This window comes from Monodon monoceros, unplaced genomic scaffold, assembly GCF_005190385.1.
Source record: "Monodon monoceros isolate NGI ecotype Baffin Bay Population unplaced genomic scaffold, NGI_Narwhal_1 Super_Scaffold_11, whole genome shotgun sequence".
In the NCBI taxonomy this organism is placed as follows: Eukaryota; Metazoa; Chordata; class Mammalia; order Artiodactyla; family Monodontidae; genus Monodon; species Monodon monoceros.
Genome location: NW_021703767.1, coordinates 125,954,289 through 125,973,828, shown reverse-complemented (window position 1 = coordinate 125,973,828; position 19,540 = coordinate 125,954,289). Strand labels below are relative to the sequence as shown.

Sequence of the window (19,540 nt, the reverse complement as noted above, 5' to 3'; positions counted from 1 at the left end):
AAATGGTTACCATGGAAAACAAACAGACAAGCATATAAGGACAATACAGTTCCCCCCAAATAGCTAGAAAGTTTTAAGGTATCTTCAAAATGTTAAGCATAACTGAGGGTTAACAAACAGCAAACATTTTGGCAGTTCTTTGATATCCTTGCTCTAAAAGTATTTTCTTGGATTCTAATTAAAAGGAACAGAGTTGGAATCTAAAGAAGTAAGCTTGCATGGTCCTATGAAGAAATGGTCCTATGAAGAAATGGCTGAATACAGGTTTTGGATTCTCAGTACTGGGTATCTAAAGAGATGTTTCTAAGAGGTGCTAAATGCTAAATCATTTCTGATTGCTAAAATGAATAAGAGTACAATCTAGTAGTGAGGTATTCAAACTTCATACACATGTTTAAAGTAATAAAGAATGTGTGTCTAAGAAGTTAACAAAGTTAAAGCAAATCTCACATAAATGCTCTCTTACTCAAAGAAATTAAAATAAAATTGGGTAGATAATGCATATGCAGTAAAAATAAATAATAGAAAACCAACATAATCACAGAACAACATTGTGAGACTATAACAAGTCAGGTCTAAGACAATAAATGATGGTATGGAGAATTAAAAATAAATTTAGATATAGTTATAATCTCCAGATAAAACAGAGAAGTGCTATTCTTATTCTCTTCTTGAGGAAAATGTGAAAATCAAAAAAAAGATTATCTTAACTCTATCATTCCCTTTCAACTCTGAAGCACAGCTTAGAATATCAGTGAATTGCATTTAGGCTACTGAAAAGTTTGAGACGAAAAGAGGATCAAAGTTGAAGAGTCAACAATAAATGAAGAAAAACAAGGGGTCAAATTTTCAGCATTTTTCCACAAACTATAATAAAACACCTAACACAATCAGGGACATTTGTTATTAAGAGTGGCTACAAAGGAGAGATCAAAGACATGAATTAAGGCAATTTAAGAGTTAATCATAGCAATAATAAAGCATTGTTTCTATGATGAACTTTTAACATGAAATTATAATTTTGTTATATCTATTGATTACTTTAGTATAATGAAGTGTCATCTAAGCATCCCATATTACCAAAACAGGAATGGATGAGCTCACACCTAAACACCACCTTATACCTAACTTATGGGGTTGGTGTTTTGGTCTACATGAATGAGTGTCTGCAATGTATAAAATAACTCCTAATTCTTAATAACAGATTGTTACTGTTAATTAGCAATAATTATAATTGTTAACTAGTAAGTAACAAGTTAGTTCTCATACAGAAGTATTAAATTCTTAATTCTCTGTATGATAATTAAGTTGACTATTCCAAGTCTCTTCCAGACTGGAGAGAGTTTGTTGAATTCCTGCCCTTTTCACTCCAACTTATATGAATGCAAAAAAGTCTAAAATCTGCTAAAGGCCTCCAAACTTATGTAAGTATGATTCACCACAAAAACTAAGCCATATCTAAGGCTTACTATTATCATTACCTAGAACAGTGCCCGAAATACAGCCATGATCAGAAATTTTCATTATATTAAACTGATGAAGTTTTGAAATTGCTACTATAGTAAGTAATGGTATTTTCCCTAAAATAGTCTTAATGTTTATGTCAAAATTAAATATTAATATTAAACTTTTGCTACATTATAGCAAACTTTTTCTATTCTTTTCTGTTCAAATCTGAAGATATAATATATCCATCTGTAACACTGAATCACTATGGCAATAATTCTCAAAAAGAATTATCAACTATGTTCCATGAAAGGCTTTTGATAATCCTACACGGTATCAGAAAAGCTTTCTAAAATGACACAGAAAGAATATCAATAAACTCCTACCTGTTCTGGCATAGCTCCATGTTCAATTCCAGTCTTCAATAATCTGTAGCAATTACCAAACAGATCCCATTTTGTGAGATCATGAGCGCTAAAATAAACAAAAATGCATTAACTTTATTCTAGAGTGGAGGAAGGTTTAAATTTGTTGAGCTCAGTTTCAATGGGGGAAGAATAAAGTAACTTCATTTTCTAGTAGAACTGTAAAAGTTCCATAAGGAAATGTTCAAGTCCTCAAACTTAGAAAGAAAAAGAGAAAGAGGGAGAAGGAGAGGGAGAAAAAAACAAAGAAAGAGAGAAAGAAAAAAAGAAGGAAGGGGGGAATGAGAGGGGGAGAAGAGAAGAGGGAGACGGGTAGAGAAAGACAGAGTGGAAGCTGATATTAGGAATTCATTAAAAGAAATCAAAAACAATAAAACTTCATATGTTAAGGTGAAGATTACCATTTCTTTCTTTCTAGTATGTTTTAAAGCACATTTAAACAAATTCATTCAGAATTTCAAAGTATAAATACATGCATATTTTTGAAAAAGAGATTTGTATTCACGAGATGGAGATAAATAAAGACAAAGTCAGGGTAAAGGAAATATGGCACAGTTCAAAAATTTTAGTGTAGCTATTTACATGTGCTGAGGACTTCTGAATGAGATAACACTGACAGTGTAAATTCTCATGAGCTCTGCTACTAAAAATAGCACAATTACTCACTGTCAATTTTTATTTTCAAACGTCAAAATATTTTCTTAAATAGAAGTTTTGACACTGGTTGTCAACTTTTATTTTCAGATGTCAAAATATTTTTTCAAATAAGAGTTTGTTTCTCCATGGAATTCCAAAAATGTACTTGTGTATACAGAAAAGGCTTAGATTTTAGACACTGCTTTTGAAATCTGAAGTATTCATCAAAGTAAGGGCTACGCCTAAACATTCTTTTTCACAACAAAGTTCTTTATTTTCCTTTCTTTATGGAGAAGATAAGCATGTTTCATTACAAGGGATATGCAAATTACAATTTGAAAATGACACCTATTTCATTGATCTGAGCCTTTTTTTCCTTATTCAAATCCAACAGTTCTGTCTACATAGTAAGAACACAATAATAAACAAACTAGACAAACAAGGACAATTCAGGAAAAAAAGCTTATAGAAATAATTTTGTGGCTTTCTCCAAAGCTGTGATTTTTATTTAGTAAGATTTCTAAGAGCTATCAACTGAAAATTATACCTATAAAAACTCTAGCTTGCAGAATAAGCCCATCTAATTTATTAATTATACTGATTATCTTAAACTTTTACAGTGTACAGTGTACATTCATTACACAGAATGATAAATCTTACTCCTTAAGTAATCAAATTATAATAAAAACTCATAATTTATCTGTAGGAAATCTGAATAATAAAAACATCACAACATCTCAATATTTCTCTAAAATTTCCCAGTGTTACATGGATGTTAAACATTACAATCAGTTTGTTTTATGTTGACTAATATAGGTTATTCATTAAATCTACTTTAAATAAAATGACATACTTGTGGAAAGAGGTTAACCGCTTTAATGTAGAAAGAACATTGTAAATATCATCATCATCAGCTTCTTCTCCCTATAAAAAAAAAGAGCAGACAGTACCTTAGTACCATAAATTTACTCATCCTCAGATTCACATGGAAGTCTATTAATACTTACTGCCTAAAGAAAAATTCTTTTTTATTATATAAATAGTATATATTCACTGTTGATAAATGAGAAAATACAAATAAGCAAAAAAACAAAAAGTAAAAAACACCCATAAGCCCAACACCCAGAAAGAACCACTTTTTCATTTTAAACAATGTCATAAACGTGACTTCGTACAATTTTCTGATTAATACCTTTGGATAAATTCCTTGAAACTGTTGAGTGAAAGGATAGGTACTTTAAAGATTTTATTGGTTATTTCAAAGATTTTACTGATTGTCAGTTACATCTGTAACTTCAAAATCACAATGAAAATCAAAAAATGGTTGAAAAAAATTAAAAGTTAAAATTAAAAATTAAAGTAGGGGAAAACTGATTACATGGATTAAAAGTAAATCCTATCAGCCTGGCCGTCAGGACATACAAAGCTGTGGGAATTCCAGATTGCCTTACATAGATTGAAAGGAGAGGGCAAGAGACAGGAATCACAGAAATAATTATAAAAATAACCAGTTGGAGATGCTTGCTGCTATCTTAGGCACACCATTGGTAAGCAGCTATCCTTTATAAGCACACAATTTTTATGTTCTATTCATAGAACGTAATAGTTCAGTAATATTAAAATGCAAATTAGGCCCCAGGAATAGAAAATGAAAAAATGACTTAAGAAAAGTCAGACCTTTTTTAAAAGAGAAAAAAAAAGTCTGTCTTTTATGAAACAGATTTTTAAAATAAAAATGAAGTGTAACTAAGGCTGATCTTCATAAAATGAACAACTGCAATAATGCTGCTAAGTTTTGAAAGTAGAGAATTCTACTAGATTTTATTTTAAAATGGAAACAATTTAAAACTCAGCTACCTTGAAAAATTATTAGCCAAAATCATTATATGTACACATTAACTTTAAAACAGACCTCTTGCAATAGATCTTCCACAGAATGATTGAATCGATCTACAAACTCATCAATCAGTTGGCTTCGAGCTATGTCAACTCTGTTCTGGATGGTATACTCTTCACTGCATAAGATGCTATAGGTTTTACTGCAGGCTTCTAGAACATCTGATTCTATGTGTTTCTCCACAACGAATTTAATCTGTTTTAGTAAAGCATCTAGATGCTGAGGAGGAAAAAAAGAAAAACTATAATATTTAGATTAACAAAACTTTAAAAAAAGCATCTGTCATATAACAAATAAGCCTATTACATGAAAATAAAATAATTCAGTTAATAAAACTGACTATAATAGCAGAATTTCAATTTTATAGTGTCTTACCTTTTCCATTCTACCTGTGCTATAAATTTCTAGATCAAAATACTGTGGGATTTGTAGCAAGTTTGCTACCTTCTCTGCATCTGCAGAATACTAGAAGGAGAAGCAAAGAAAACGAAGTAACTACTTTAATAGTACAGTGTAATAAGCAAACTCAGTGGCATATTATCACAAAACTGTAAATGAAACTGTACCTTTGATAGCAACATAGGCAGTGTGATGATAAAATGCTCAGTCAATTTGTTTCTATCATCAATCTGAGTTTTCCTTTCTTTGGCAGTTAGCACCTAGAAATAAATTTAAATGGGCAAAGAATAAGAGTGTCATGTACTAATTTATAAATCTACAATGTTACAAAGATGATGAAGCACTGGCAGATAATAGAGAATTTTCAGAAAAGCTTATTAACAAACTACTAAAATAAATGCATCTAGTTTTATTCAAATTACTTTATTACTATTACTTTATTAAATAGCTACTTATTTTAGATAAGTTACTACTTGTTTAAGTAAAAACAAAAACATTTCTAAAAAACCAGTTATGAATATAAAAATACTGGAACCAATGGAGAAATAATTTTTCTAGAGTTTTAATGTCAATATGTTAACAGTTATCTCCCCTAGGTTAAATAAACTATTCTAAAAGTACTTTAGCAAGTAATCCTTTTTTAATACCATCAGCAGCTAGTAAATTTTCACTTACTTTTAAAGCATATACTAATGATGTCTCTGGACTCATTTATATTTGATTGTTCTTGTAATTAAGCCATAAATCTGTTAGGCAATAATCAAGACAGAGGGGTACAGCCTGTGATCACTGAACAGATTAGAGCCCTCCACCTTAGCCTGTATTCAACTAGCTAAACTATAGGTGGTTCCAAAAATAAAATATTAAGATGCAGTAGGATAATTATTTTCCCAAAGTATTCTGCAGTTTATTATCTTGAAGGAATTTACCATCATAATGTTGAATGGTTTTATGGGACAGAAACATTCCAATGTAAATTGCCACTTTATAAATGTAAACCCCAATGTTTGAGAATGTATGAAAGAATAGGGCCTCCTATCTGATTTTTCTTTCAGGTTGTTTTTCAACCTCTTAAACATATAAAATAAACATTTTGGAATGATCTACCACCAAGTGTCATGTTTAGTTCTGCACAAAGCAATTAAAGGGGCTACATGTAAAGTGAAATATGTGTCTAGAAATGTATGCAGGATATTGAGAAGTCTTGAAATTCATTTGACAATGTAGGAAAGGTATAAGGATGTGGACTTTAGGGTAACAGCTATTTTGATTAAACGGTCATTGTGTCAGGCACTCTACACACATGAACTCATTTAATCCTCACAATATCTCCGATGGGACAGCAAAAATGGCATAATACCTATGAAGGGGAATTTGCCAATATCCAACAAAATTGTATACATATTTTTCCTTTGCCCCAAGCAGTCCCACTTTAGCAATCTACCCCACCAACACACCTGGTACAAGTACGAAATGACACACTATTATTTGCTGCACATTATTTCCAGCAAAAGACTGACCCAAAAGACTCTCAATATTATATCCACATAATAGATCATATATAGCCATAAGAAAATGAAGATTTCCAAATAAAGTTATAAGTAATACCCAGGATATACTGTTAAATTAAAATGTAAGGCACAGAACACCATATAAAATATGCTATCCTTTGTAGGAGACAGGAGATTGAAAGGGAGGAGAATGGAGAATAAGAATACACATATTTGTATGTGTGCATGCATTCATCTATATTTGCAGAATGAAACACTGGAAGGATAGACCAAAAACAAATAAAAATGGTTACTGGTAGCAAAGGGGCGTAGAGGGAGGCATATAAGAAAGACTTCTCTAAATATATATATATATTTTTAACATGGTTTTGACTTTTTAACTATGTAAATTTTTTACATATTTCCAAAAAATAAAAATGGAAAACATAAAAGTAAAGAGGTAAAAACCCTCTTATGCTAAATTTAAGTCAGAAATATCAATATGAATGCATGATTTAAACATATGTGTATATACAGAGAAATATATATATTTCTTAGCTCTGTGTATGAATGGTGCCTAGCAGAAATGATAACCAATTGACAATGAGTAACCCTAGTAACAAGACTTTGATCTTTACATATTACTCTATATCAAAAGGAACAAGGGCTCGTGGGAGATTCCTGTGCTAGGGTAATGTAGTATCAGCCTACAAGGTGACCCCCAATTGACCACTGTCTCCTGGTATTCATGCCCTTAATATAATCTCTTCTGAAAATGAATAAGGCTGACGTGTAATCTAAGGAATATTGTGGGAATTATATTGTATGACTCTTGACGTCATAAAACACACACAAGTGTCCACCTTACTCTCTTTTGGACCATTCATTCTGGGGCAGGCTGGCAGACTTGAAACAGTCCTACTGAGAGGTCAACATGGTAAGGATCTAAGGCCTCCTACCAACAATCAACACTAACTTGCCAACCATGTGAAAGAACCGTTATGGAAGAAGCAAATTTACTAACAAGACTTCAGAGGTTAAAGCTCTGCCTAACATCTTAACTGCAACCCTATGAGAGAATCTAAACCAAATTAACAGCTAAGCCACTCACAAATTTCTGACCCACAGAAACTATATGAGACCATGAATACTTTAAGCCTCTAAGTTTTGAAGTATGGTAGTCCCCCTCTATCCATGTGGGATACATTCCAAGACTCCCAGCAGATGTCTGAAACTGCAGATCATTCCGAACCCTATATATACTGTGAATTGGTACAGCCACTATGGAGAACAGTATGCAGGTTCCTTAAAAAACTACAAATAGAACTACCATATGACCCAGCAATCCCACTACGTGGCATATACCCTGAGAAAACCATAATTCAAAAAGAGTCATGTACCACAATGTTCATTGCAGCACTATTTACAATAGCCAGGAGATGGAAACAACCTAAGTGCCCATCATCAGATGAATGGATAAAGAAGATGTGGCACATATATACAATGGAATATTACTCAGCCATAAGAAGAAACGAAATTGAGCTATTTGAAATGAGGTGGATGGACCTAGAGTCTGTCATACAGAGTGAAGTAAGTCAGAAAGAGAAAGACAAATACCGTATGCTAACACATATATATGGAATTTAAGGAAAAAAATATCATGAAGAATCTAGGGGTAAGACAGGAGTAAAGACACAGACCTACTAGAGAACGGACTTGAGGATACGGGGAGGGGGAAGGGTAAGCTGTGACAAAGCGAGAGAGTGGCATGGACATATATACACTACCAAACGTAAGGTAGAGAGCTAGTGGGAAGCAGCCGCATAGCACAGGGAGATCAGCTCAGTGCTTTGTGACCACCTAGAGGGGTGGGATAGGGAGGGTGGGAGGGAGGGAGACGCAAGAGGGAAGAGATATGGGAACATATGTATACGTATAACTGATTCACTTTGTTATAAAGCGGAAACTAACACACCATTGTAAAGCAATTATACTCCAGTAAAGATGTAAAAAAAACCCATGCCTATGATAAAGTTAATTGATAAATTAGGCATAGTAAGAGATTAACAAAAATAACTAATAAAATAGGACAATTATAACAATATACCGTAATAAAAGTTATGTGAATGTGGTCTCTCTCTCTCTCTCAAAATATCCTGTATAAATTTAACACCTTTTCCATCTTAACTAAGAACTCATCAAGCACTGTGGCTATCACTTTTGCAGTTTGAGGTGTGACAGCAAAACTAATAGGAATTTCTTTTTCCTTCCTCACAATTTCAGATAGAAATCTATTCTTAACGAAGATCTTAGCAAACTCAGCATATGATTTTTTTCTTTCCTTGTTAAGTCTAGAACTTTCACCTATTCACTTAAAGGAGGCACTTACAGCTTCTCTTTGATATATCCGAATTGCCAGCATCACTACTCTTGGGCATTCAGGCGATATTAAGTAAAATAAGGGTTACTTGAACACAAACACTGCAATACTGTGACAGTCAATCTGATGACCTACAACAACCACTAAGTGACTAACTGGTGGGATACACTGGACAATGGTATGATTCAACGTCCCGGGCAGGATGGAGAGGGACAAAACTGGATGGCATGAGATTTCATCATGCTTCTCATAACAGCATGCAACTTCAAACTTATCAACAGATTACTTTTGGAATTTTCCATTTAATATTTTTGGATCATAGCTGACTGGTAACTGAAACTGTGCGAAGAGAAACCATGGGTAAGGGACAACTACTGTAACTTCTTTTACGCAGGAATAGATAACTAACATAAGCAATAAAGGTAGAAAGTGAGACTGGGACATTTTGCCCTGAAAGAAAGCACTCAAAAAATGATGACATGTCAAAACAATAAGAAATTAGCCTGAAGGGGCTGTCATTCAAAACTGGGACATAACATATTGGGACATAACATATTCTTAAAACTTTTATTTTGGAAAATTTCAAAAACACTCATTTTGTCATTATTGTTTCATCAATTTTCCTAAAGCTTTTTTTCTTCCGTAGCATTTTAAAATTTTAAATGTCTTTATTGGAGTATAATTGCTTTACAATGGTGTTTCTGCTTTATAACAAAGTGAGTCAGCTATACATATACCTATATCCCCATATCTCCTCCCTCTCACCCTCCCTATCTCACCCCTCTAGGTGGTCACAAAGCACCGAGCTGATCCCCCTGTGCTATGCGGCTGCTTCCCACTAGCTATTTTATACTTGGTAGTGTATATATGTCAATGCCACCCTCTCACTTCCTCCCACCTTACCCTTCCCCCTCCCCGAGTCCTCAAGTCCCCTGGCTATGTCTGCATCTTTATTCCCATCCTGCCCCTAGGTTCTTCATAATTTCTTTTTTTTTTAGATTCCATATATATGTGTCAGCATACGGTATTTGTTTTTCTCTTTCTGACTTACTTCACTCTGTATGACAGACTCTAGGTCCATCCACCTCACTACAAATAACTCAACTTCGTTTCTTTTTATGGCTGAGTAATGTTCCATTGTATATATGTGCCACATCTTCTTTATCCATTCATCTGTCGATGGACACTTAGGTTGCTTCCATGTCTTGGCTATTGTAAACAGAGCTGCAATGAACACTGTGGTACATGACTCTTTTTGAATTATGGTTTTCTCAGGGTATATGCCACGTAGTGGGACTGCTGGGTCGTATGGTAGTTCTATTTATAGTTTTTTAAGGAAACTCCATATTGTTCTCCATAGTGGCTCTATCAATTTACCTTCTCACCAACAGTGCAAGAGGGTTCTCGTTTCTGCACAACATCTCCAGCATTTGTTTGTAGATTTTTTTGATGATGGCCATTCTGATAGGTGTGAGGTGATACCGCATCGTGGTTCTGAGTTGCATTTCTCTAATGATTAGTGATGTTGAGCATCCTTTCATGGGTTTGTTGGCAATCTGTATATCTTCTTTGGAGAAATGTCTATTTAGGTCTTCTGCCCATTTCTGGATTGGGTTGTTTGTTTTTTTGATATTGAGCTGCATGAGCTGCTTGTATATTTTGAAGATTAATCCTCTGTCAGTTGCTTCGTTTGCAAATATTTTCTCCCATTTTGAGGGTTGTCTTTTCGTACTGTTTATGGTTTCCTTTGCTGTGCAAAAGCTTTTAAGTTTCTTTAGGTCCCATTGCTTTATTTTTATTTCCATTTCGCTAGGAGGTAGGGCAAAAAAGATCTTGCTGTGATTTATGTCATAGAGTGTTCTGCCTATGTTCTCCTCTAAGAGTTTGATAGTGTCTGGTGTTACACTTAGGTCTTTAATCCATTTTGAGTTTATTTTTGTGTATGGTGTTAGGAAGTGTTCTAGTTTCATTCTTTTACATGTAGCTGTCCAGTTTTCTCAGCACCACTTATTGAAGAGGCTGTCTTTTCTCCACTATATATTCTTGCCTCCTTTACCAAAAATAAGGTGACCATATGTGCGTGGGTTTATCTCTGGGCTTTCTATCCTGTTCCATTGATCTATATTTCTGTTTTTGCTCCAGCACCATACTGCCTTGATTACTGTAACTTTGTAGTATAGTCTGAAGTCAGGGAGCCTGATTCGTCCAGCTCCGTTTTTCTTTCTGAAGGTTGCTTTGGCTATTCGGGGTCTTCTGTGTTTCCATACAAACTGTGAAATTTTTGGTTCTAGTTCTGTGAAAAATGCCATTGGTAGTTTGATAGGAATTGCACTGAATCTGTAGATTGCTTTGGGTAGTATAGCCATTTTCACAATGTTGATTCTTCCAATCCAAGAACATGGTATATCTCTCCATCTGTTTGTATCATCTTAAATTTCTATCATCAGTGTCCTATAATTTTCTGCATACAGGTCTTTTGTCCCCTTAGGTAGGTTTATTCCTAGGTATTTTATTCTTTTTGTTGCAATGGTAAATGGGAGTGTTTCCTTAATTTCTCTTTCAGATTTTTCATCATTGCTGTATAGGAATGCAAGGGATTTCTGTGCATTAATTTTGTATCCTGCTACTTTACCAAATTCACTGCTTAGCTCTGGTAGTTTTCTGGTAGCGTCTTTAGGATTCTCTATGTATAGTATCATGTCATCTGCAAACAGTGACAGCTTTATTTCTTCTTTTCCAGTTTGGATTTATTATATTTCTTTTTCTTCTCTGATTGCTGTGGTTAAAACTTACAAAACTATGTTGAATAATAGTGGTGAGAGTGGGCAACCTTGTCTTCTTCCTGATCTTAGTAGAAATGGTTTCAGTGTTTCACCATTGAGAACGATGTCGGCTGTGGGTTTGTCATATATGGCCTTTATTGTGTTGAGGAAAGTTCCCTCTATGCTTACTTTCTGGGGTTTCTTTTATCCTAAATGGGTGTTGAATTTTGTTGAAAGCTTTTTCTGCCTCTACTAAGATGATCATATGGTTTTTATCCTTCACTTTGTTAATATGGTGCATCACATTGATTGATTTGCCTATATTGAAGAATCCTTGCATTCCTGGGAAAAACCCCACTTGATCATGGTGTATGATCCTTTTAATGTGCTGTTGGATTCTGTTTGCTAGTATTTTGTTGAGGATTTTTGCATCTATGTTCATCAGTGATATTGGCCTGTAGTTTTCTTACTTTGTGACATCTTCGTCTGGTTTTGGTATCAGGGTGATGGTGGCTTCGTAGAATGAGTTTGGGAGTGTTCCTCCTTCTGCTATATTTCGGAAAAGTTTGAGAAGGATAGGTGTTAGCTCTTCTCTAAATGTTTGACAGAATTTGCCTGTGAAGCCATCTGATCCTGGGCTTTTGTTTGTTGGAATATTTTTAATCAGAGTTTCAATTTCAGTGCTTGTGATTTTTCTGTTTATATTTTCTATTTCTTCCTGGTTCAGTTTCAGAAGGTTGTGCTTTTCTAAGACTTTGTCCATTTCTTCCAGATTGTCCATTTATTGGCATATAGTTGCTTGTAGTAATCTCTCATGAACCTTTATATTTCTGCAGTGTCAGTTGTTACTTCTCCTTTTTCATTTCTAATTCTATTGATTTGAGCCTTCTCCCTTTTTTTCCTGATGAGTCTGGCTAATGGTTCATCAATTTTGTTTATCTTCTCAAAGAACCAGTTTTTCGTTTTATTGATCTTTGCTATTGCTTCCTTCATTTCTTTTTCATTTATTTTTGATCTGATTTTTATGATTTCCTTCCTTCTGCTAACTTTGGGGTTTTTTTGTTCTTCTTCCTCTAATTGCTTTAGGTGTAAGGTTAGGTTGTTTATTTGAGATGTTCCTTGTTTCCTGAGGTAGGATCGTATTGCTATACACTTCCCTCTTAGAACTGCTTTTGCTGCAACCCATAGGTTTTGGGTTGTCGTGTTTTCACTGTCATTTGTTTCTAGGTATTTTTGATTTCCTTTTTGATTTCTTCAGTGATCTCTTCATTATTTAGTGTATTGTGTAGCCTCCATGTATTTGTATTTTTTACAGAATTTCCCCTTTAATTGATATCTAGTCTCATAGCGTTGTGGTCAGAAAAGATACTTGATATGATTTCAACTTCCTTAATTTACCAAGGCTTGATTTGTGACCCGAGATATAATCTATCCTGGAGAATGTTCCATGAGCACTTGGGCAGAAAGTGTATTCTGTTGTTTTTGGATGGAATGTCCTATAAATATTAAGACCATCTTGTTTAATGTATCATTTAAAGCTTGTGTTTCCTTACTTAGTTTCATCTTGGATGATCTGTCCATTGGTGAAAGTGGGGTGTTAAAGTCCCCTGCTATGCTTGTGTTACTGTTGATTTCCCCTTTTATGACTGTTAGCATTTGCCTTATGTATTGAGGTGCTCCTATGTTGGGTGCATAAATATTTACAAATTGTTGTATCTTCTTCGTGGACTGATCCCTTGATCACTATGTAGTGTCCTTCTCTGTCTCTTGTAATAGTCTTTAAGTCTATTTTGTCTGATATGAGAATTGCTACTCCAGCTTTCTTCTGTCTTCCATTTGCATGGAATATCTTTTCCCATGCCCTCACTTTCAGTCTGTATGTGTCCCTAGGTCTGAAGTGGGTCTCTAGTAGACAGCATATATGCGGGTCTTGTGTTTGTATCCATTCAACCAGGCTATATTTTTTGTTTGGAGCATTTAATCCATTTACATTTAAGGTAATTATCAATATGTATGTTCCTATTACCATTTTCTTAATTGTTTTGGGTTTGTTATTGTAGGTCTTTTCCTTCTCTTGTGTTTCCTGCCTAGGGGAGTTCCTTTAGCATTTGTTGTAAAGCTAGTTTGGTGGTGCAGAATTCTCTTAGCTTTTGATTGTCTAGAAAGGTGTTAATTTCTCCGTCGAATCTGAGTAAGATCCTTGCTGGGTAGAGTAATTTTGGTTGTAGGTTCTTCCCTTTCATCACTTTAAATATGTCCTGCCACTCCCTTCTGCCTTGCAGAGTTTCTTCTGAAAGATCAGCTGTTAACCTTATGGGGATTCCCTTGTGTGTTATTTGTTGCTTTTCCCTTGCTGCTTTTAATATTTTGTCTTTGATTTTTGAGAGTTTGATTAATATGTGTCTTGGCATGTTTCTCCTTGGATTTATCCTGTATGGGACACTCTGTGCTTCCTGGACTTGATTAACTATTTCCTTTCCCATCTTAGGGAAATGTTCAACTATAATCTCTTCAAATATTTTCTCAGTCCCTTTCTTTTTCTCTTCTTCTTCTGGGACCCCTATAGTTTGAATGTTGGTACATTTAATGTTGCCCCACAGGTCTCTGAGACTGTCCTCAATTCTTTTCATTCTTTTTTCTTTATTCTGCTCTGCAGTAGTTATTTCCACTGTTTTATCTTCCAGGTCACGTATCCGTTCTTCTGCTTCAGTTATTCTGCTATTGATCCTTTCTAGAGAATTTTTAATTTCATTTATTGTGTTGTTCATCACTGTTTGTTTGCTCTTTAGTTCTTCTAGGTCCTTGTTAAACGTTTGTTGTATTTTTCCATTCTATTTCCAAGATTTTGGATCATCTTTACTAACATTTCTCTGAATTCTTTTTCAGGTAAACTGCCTTGCTCCTTCATCTGCTGTGTGTTTCTCTGTCTTCTCATCTTGCTTAACTTACGTGTTTGGGGTCTCCTTTTCGCAGACTGCAGGTTCGTAGCTCCTGTTGTTTTGGTGTCTGTCCCCAGGGTCTAAAGTTGGTTCAGTGGGTTGTGTCAGCTTCCTGGTGGAGGAGACTAGTGCCTGTGTTCTGGTGGATGAGGCTGGATCTTGTCTTTGTGGTGGGCAGGATCGCGTCCGGTGGTGTGTTTTGGGGTGTCTGTGACCTTATTATGATTTTAGGCAGCCTCTCTGCTAATGGGTGGGGGTTGTGTTCCTGTCTTACTAGTTGTTTGGCTAGGGTGTCCAGCATTGTAGCTTGCTGGTCATTGAGTGGAGCTGGGTCTTAGCATTGAGATGTACATCTCTGGGAGAGCTTTCACCATTTGATACGTGGAGCTGGGAGGTCTCTTGTGGACGAGTGTCCTGTACTCGGCTCTCCAACCTTAGAGGCACAGGCCTGACACCTGGCTGGAGCTTCAAGACCCTGTGAGCCACACGGAAAAAGAGAAAAAGGAAAAAAATATATATATCATTGCTCCCAAAGTCCACCGCCTGAATTTTGGGCTGATCCGTTGTCTATTCAGGTATTCCACAGATGCACGGTACATCAAGTTGACTGTGGAGATTTAATCCGCTGCTCCTGAGGCTGCTGGGAGAGATTTCCCTTTCTCTTCTTTGTTTGCACAGCTCCTGGGGTTTAGCTTTGGATTTGGCCCTGACTCTGCGTGTAGGTCTCCTGAGGGCGTCTGTTCTTCGCTCAGACAGGGTGGGGTTAAAGTAGTAGCTGATAGGGGGCTCTGGCTCACTTAGGCCAGTTGGAGGGAGGGGTACGGAATGTGGGGCAAGCCTGCGGCAGCCATGATCTTGCAACAGCCTGAGGTGCGCCTGTGCTCTCCTGGGGAAGTTGTCCCTGGATCACAGGACCCTGGCAGTGGAGGGCTGCACAGGCTCCTGGGAGGGGAGGTGTGGATAGTGACCTGTGCTTGCACACAGGCTTCTTGGTGGCTGCAGCAGCAGCCTTAGCGTTTCATGTGTGTCTGGTGTCCGCGCTGATAGCTGCGGCTTGCACCCGTCTCTGGAGCTAGTTTAGGAGGTGCTGTGAATCCCCTCTCCTTGAGCACCCCGAAACAATGGTCTTCTGTAGCATTTTAAGGCAAGTTCTTTGTATATCATTTCACCCCTAATATTTAATTATGTCTCTAACAGATGAAGATGCAAGAATAATTAAGCTTTGCATCTCCAACAATTGCTGTTGTCCTCCACATGAGTTATTTTTTTTCTTACAGCTTTCAATTTTTCTTACAGCTTAAATTTCTTAAACAATAATTCCTTATTATCATTTCATACCCAGTCCTTTATTTTCTCAGTCTCTACTTTTTGGAGTCTTTCCTATATTCGTATTTAATGTAATGTTTAATATGGTTAAATTTATGTCAGCCATTGGGCTATTTGTTATCTATATATCTTATGTCTTTTTTTTCCCCTCTCTTCGTCCTTTACTGCCTTCTTTGCAGTTAAACATTTTTTAGTGTGCTATTACAATTTCTCTGTTGGTTTCATTTCCCTTTTTTAGGTATGAGTAGTTACTCTAGGGATTACAATATACTTCTTCAACTTATTACAACTAACTTCAGATTAATAATGAATTAATTATAGCAAAATACAGCAATTTTACTCCAAGAGAGTTCTATTTCCTTTACCCTTATTTGTGCTATTCTCACGTATCTATATATATTATAATCTTAATACTACAGTGCTATAATTGTTGCTTTAAATAATCTCATGTCTCTTTAAAAATTAAAAAAATATACTATACACAGCCTTTTTTTTTTTTTTTTTGCAGTATGCGGGCCTCTCATTGTTGTGGTCTCTCCCATTGTGGAGCACAGGCTCTGGACGTGCAGGCTCAGCGGCCATGGCTCACGGGCCTAGCCGCTCCACAGCATGTGGGATCTTCCCGGACTGGGGCACGAACCTGTGTCCCCTGCATCGGCAGGTGGACTCTCAACCACTGCGCCACCAGGGAAGCCCTACACAGCCTTTTATATCCACCCACATATTTACCATTTCTGGTACTCTCTATTTCCTCCTGTGGATTAGAGTTTCCATTCTTTATAGCTGGAAGGACTTCTTTTAGTATTTCTTCTAAGGCAGGTCTTCTAACATGTCTCTCAATCTTTGTCTATATGGGAATGTTTTTATTTTCACTTTCATACGTGAAAGATAATTTTACTGGATTTAGAATTCCTGGTTGGCAATTTTGTTGTCTTTCGGTGATTGTCATTCTACTGTCTTCTGGGCTTACCTACTCCTGATAAGTCAACTGCTAATCCTATTGCTGTTGTCCTCCACATGAGTTATTTTTTTTCTTACAGCTTTCAATATTTTTTGTCTTTAGCTTTTAAACAGTGTGACTACCCTGTGTCTAGAGGTAGATTATTTTGTGTTTATACTATTTGGATTTTCTTAAATTTCTTGGACCTGTGGATTAACATTTGCCATCAAATTTGGGAAGTTTTTGGCAATTCTTAAAATGTTTTTCCTTCCTTTTCTTTCTCTCACTCCTTTCTTTGTAGGACTCCATCACACAAATTTGGTGACTTGATGTTGTTTCACACATTTCTTAGGCTCTGTTCATTTCTCTTCACCTTTTTTCCTGTTTTTTTTTCAGAATGAATAATTTCTATTAATCTTTCATGTCCACTGTTTCTTCTGTCATCTCAAATCTGTTGAGCTCATCTAATAAATTTCAAATTTCTGTTACTGTACTTTTCAACTCATGAATTTTCATTTGAAAAATTGGAATTACTGAGATTCCTTATTTGTTATCTTTTCCTGTAATTCTCTGAACATATTTTCCTATAATTCTTTGAACGTATTTATAAAAAAGGGCTCTGAAGTATGTGCTAAACCCAACAATTGCACCTACTGAGAAAACATTTCTACTGTCTACTTTTTTCCCCTGAGTATGGCCACACTTTACTGTGGTTTTTTTGGCATGGTTCCAATTTTTCTGGAAAAGTGGACATTTTTGATAATATTCTGTAATAATTATGTATTTAAAAATTATTTTTCTAAGTGTCATTTTAATAAATTAAACTTAAACTGTGTAATTTGTCTCTCCCATGATGTGTGGCTTCTGTTGGGAATTTTTACTCTTATTTTTGTTTTTTAGTCTGTCTTCCTGGGAGTCTCCTCTGTGTTTCAATAGATCACTAGTCAGCCAATGATTTGGGTAGAGGTGGTGCTCAAATGATCCAAATTTATAAGGCTCCTCGCCTCTGAGACCTGATCTGTTGTGGGATAGAGAGCACATTCAAACTTCAGCCACTGTGTAAGTTTGCTTGACTTTTATTTTCCATTGGGTTCTCTCTCTCAGGTTTCCCAGCCAGCCAGGGATGTATGAAGAGTTTATTAATCCTTTTATGGTTTTCTCATTTCTAGCATTTTTTGTTAGATTCTTGGCTGGTTCACTATTCTTACCAACTTGCAGACACAATCTCTGAATATCACAGGTACAGGATTTCCTTGTTTCTGCCATTTCTAGTTGACAAAGCTGTGGACTTTTTCCCATTTGTCCCATAATGAGTCTGCTCCCTTGACAGCAAAGTTGCTGGTTTTTACATACAGTGCCACTCTGGTAAAATTACAGATGTCACCAATCAAGCTTGTGGGTTCTGTGTATACTGTAACCCTAGGCAGGAAGGCTGTAGACTCACTCCTACAGCTTTAACCTGAAGCTTCAGCAGTTTTCCAAGAATACAAGCACACCTCATTCTTATGTTTTGCAGATATTGCTTTTTTGAAGAAAACAAATTGGAACTTTGTGACAACCCTGTGTTGAGCGAGTCTATTGGTACCATTTTCCCAACAGCATTTGCTCATTTTGTGTTTGTGTGTCTGTTTCTGTGCCACATTTGGTAATTCTTGCAATATTTCAAACTTTTTCATCATTATTATTATACCTGTTACGGTTATCTGTGATCAATGATCTTTGATGTTACCATTTAATTGCTTTGGGGTGCCAGAAACTGCACCCATATAAAATGGGGAACTTACTTGATAAATGTTGTGTCCCACTGCTCCACCAACTAGCTGTTCCCCCATCTTTTCCCCTTTCCTGAGACTCAACAGTATTTAAATCAGGCCAACTAACAACCTTACTAACCCCTAATAAGCCTCTAAGTGTTCAGGTGAAAAGAAGAACCACACATCTCTTGCTTTAAATCAAAAGCTAGACATGATTAAGCTCAGTGGAGAAGGCATGTTGAAAGCTGAGGCAGGCCAAAAGCTAGGCCTCTTGAGTCAAACAGTTAGCCAACTTGTGAATGCAAAGGAAAAGTTCATGAAAGAAACAAAAAGTGCTACTCCAGTGAATACATGAATGATAAGAAAGTGAAACAGCCTTATTGCTGATATGGAAGAAGCTTTAGTGATCTGGATAGAAGATCGAACCAGCCACAACATTCCATTAAGCCAAAGCCTAATCCACAGCAAGGCCCTCACTCTCTTAAATTCTATGAAAGCTGAGAGAAGTGAGGAAGCTGCAGAAGAAAAGGCTGAATCTAGTTCATGAGATTTAAGAAAAGAAGCCATCTCTATAACATGAGTTCAAGGTGAGGCAGCAACTGCTGATGTAGAAGTTGCAGCAAGTTAACCAGAAGATCTAGCTAAGTTAATTAATGAAGGTGCCTACACTAAACAAAAGATTTGCAGTATAGACAAAACAGCATTATATTAAAAGAAGATGCCACGTAGGATTTTCATAGCTATACAGTTGGTGACTTTAAGTTGAAGCCAATGCTCATTCGCTATTCTGAAAGCCCTAGGGCCCTTAGAAATATGCTCAATCTACTCTGCCTGTTCTCTATCAGTGGCACAACAAAGTCTGGGTGACAGCACATCTGTTTACAACATGGTTTAGTGAATATTTTAAGCCCACTGCTGAGACCTACTGCTCAAAGAAAAGATTCCTTTCAAAATATGACTGCTGACAAAGCATCTGGTCACCCAAGAGCTCTGATGGAGGTGCACTATGAGAATAATGTTTTCATGCCTCCTAACACAATATCCATTTTGCAGCCCATTGATCAAGGAGTAATTCTGACTTTCAAGTTTCATTAGTAAAGAAAGAGATTTTGTAAGGCTATAGCTGCCATGGATAGTGATTCCTCT

The 19,540-nt window shown here is 36.0% G+C and overlaps 1 protein-coding gene across 4 annotated transcripts in view; it reads right to left on the bottom strand.

Moving 5' to 3' along the window:
• The window catches only part of STAG1 (stromal antigen 1), a 434,108-nt gene that overhangs the window by 47,072 nt on the left and 367,496 nt on the right, over window positions 1-19,540 (bottom strand). For all 4 annotated transcript variants that reach the window (XM_029214246.1, XM_029214245.1, XM_029214243.1 and 1 more), the window contains exons 17-21: window positions 4,971-5,063; window positions 4,780-4,869; window positions 4,420-4,623; window positions 3,361-3,431; window positions 1,833-1,920 (exon numbers count right to left, since the gene is read on the bottom strand). In XM_029214246.1, coding sequence (XP_029070079.1) covers window positions 1,833-1,920; window positions 3,361-3,431; window positions 4,420-4,623; window positions 4,780-4,869; window positions 4,971-5,063 — 546 coding nt within the window. The remainder of the gene's footprint in view (window positions 1-1,832; window positions 1,921-3,360; window positions 3,432-4,419; window positions 4,624-4,779; window positions 4,870-4,970; window positions 5,064-19,540) is intronic.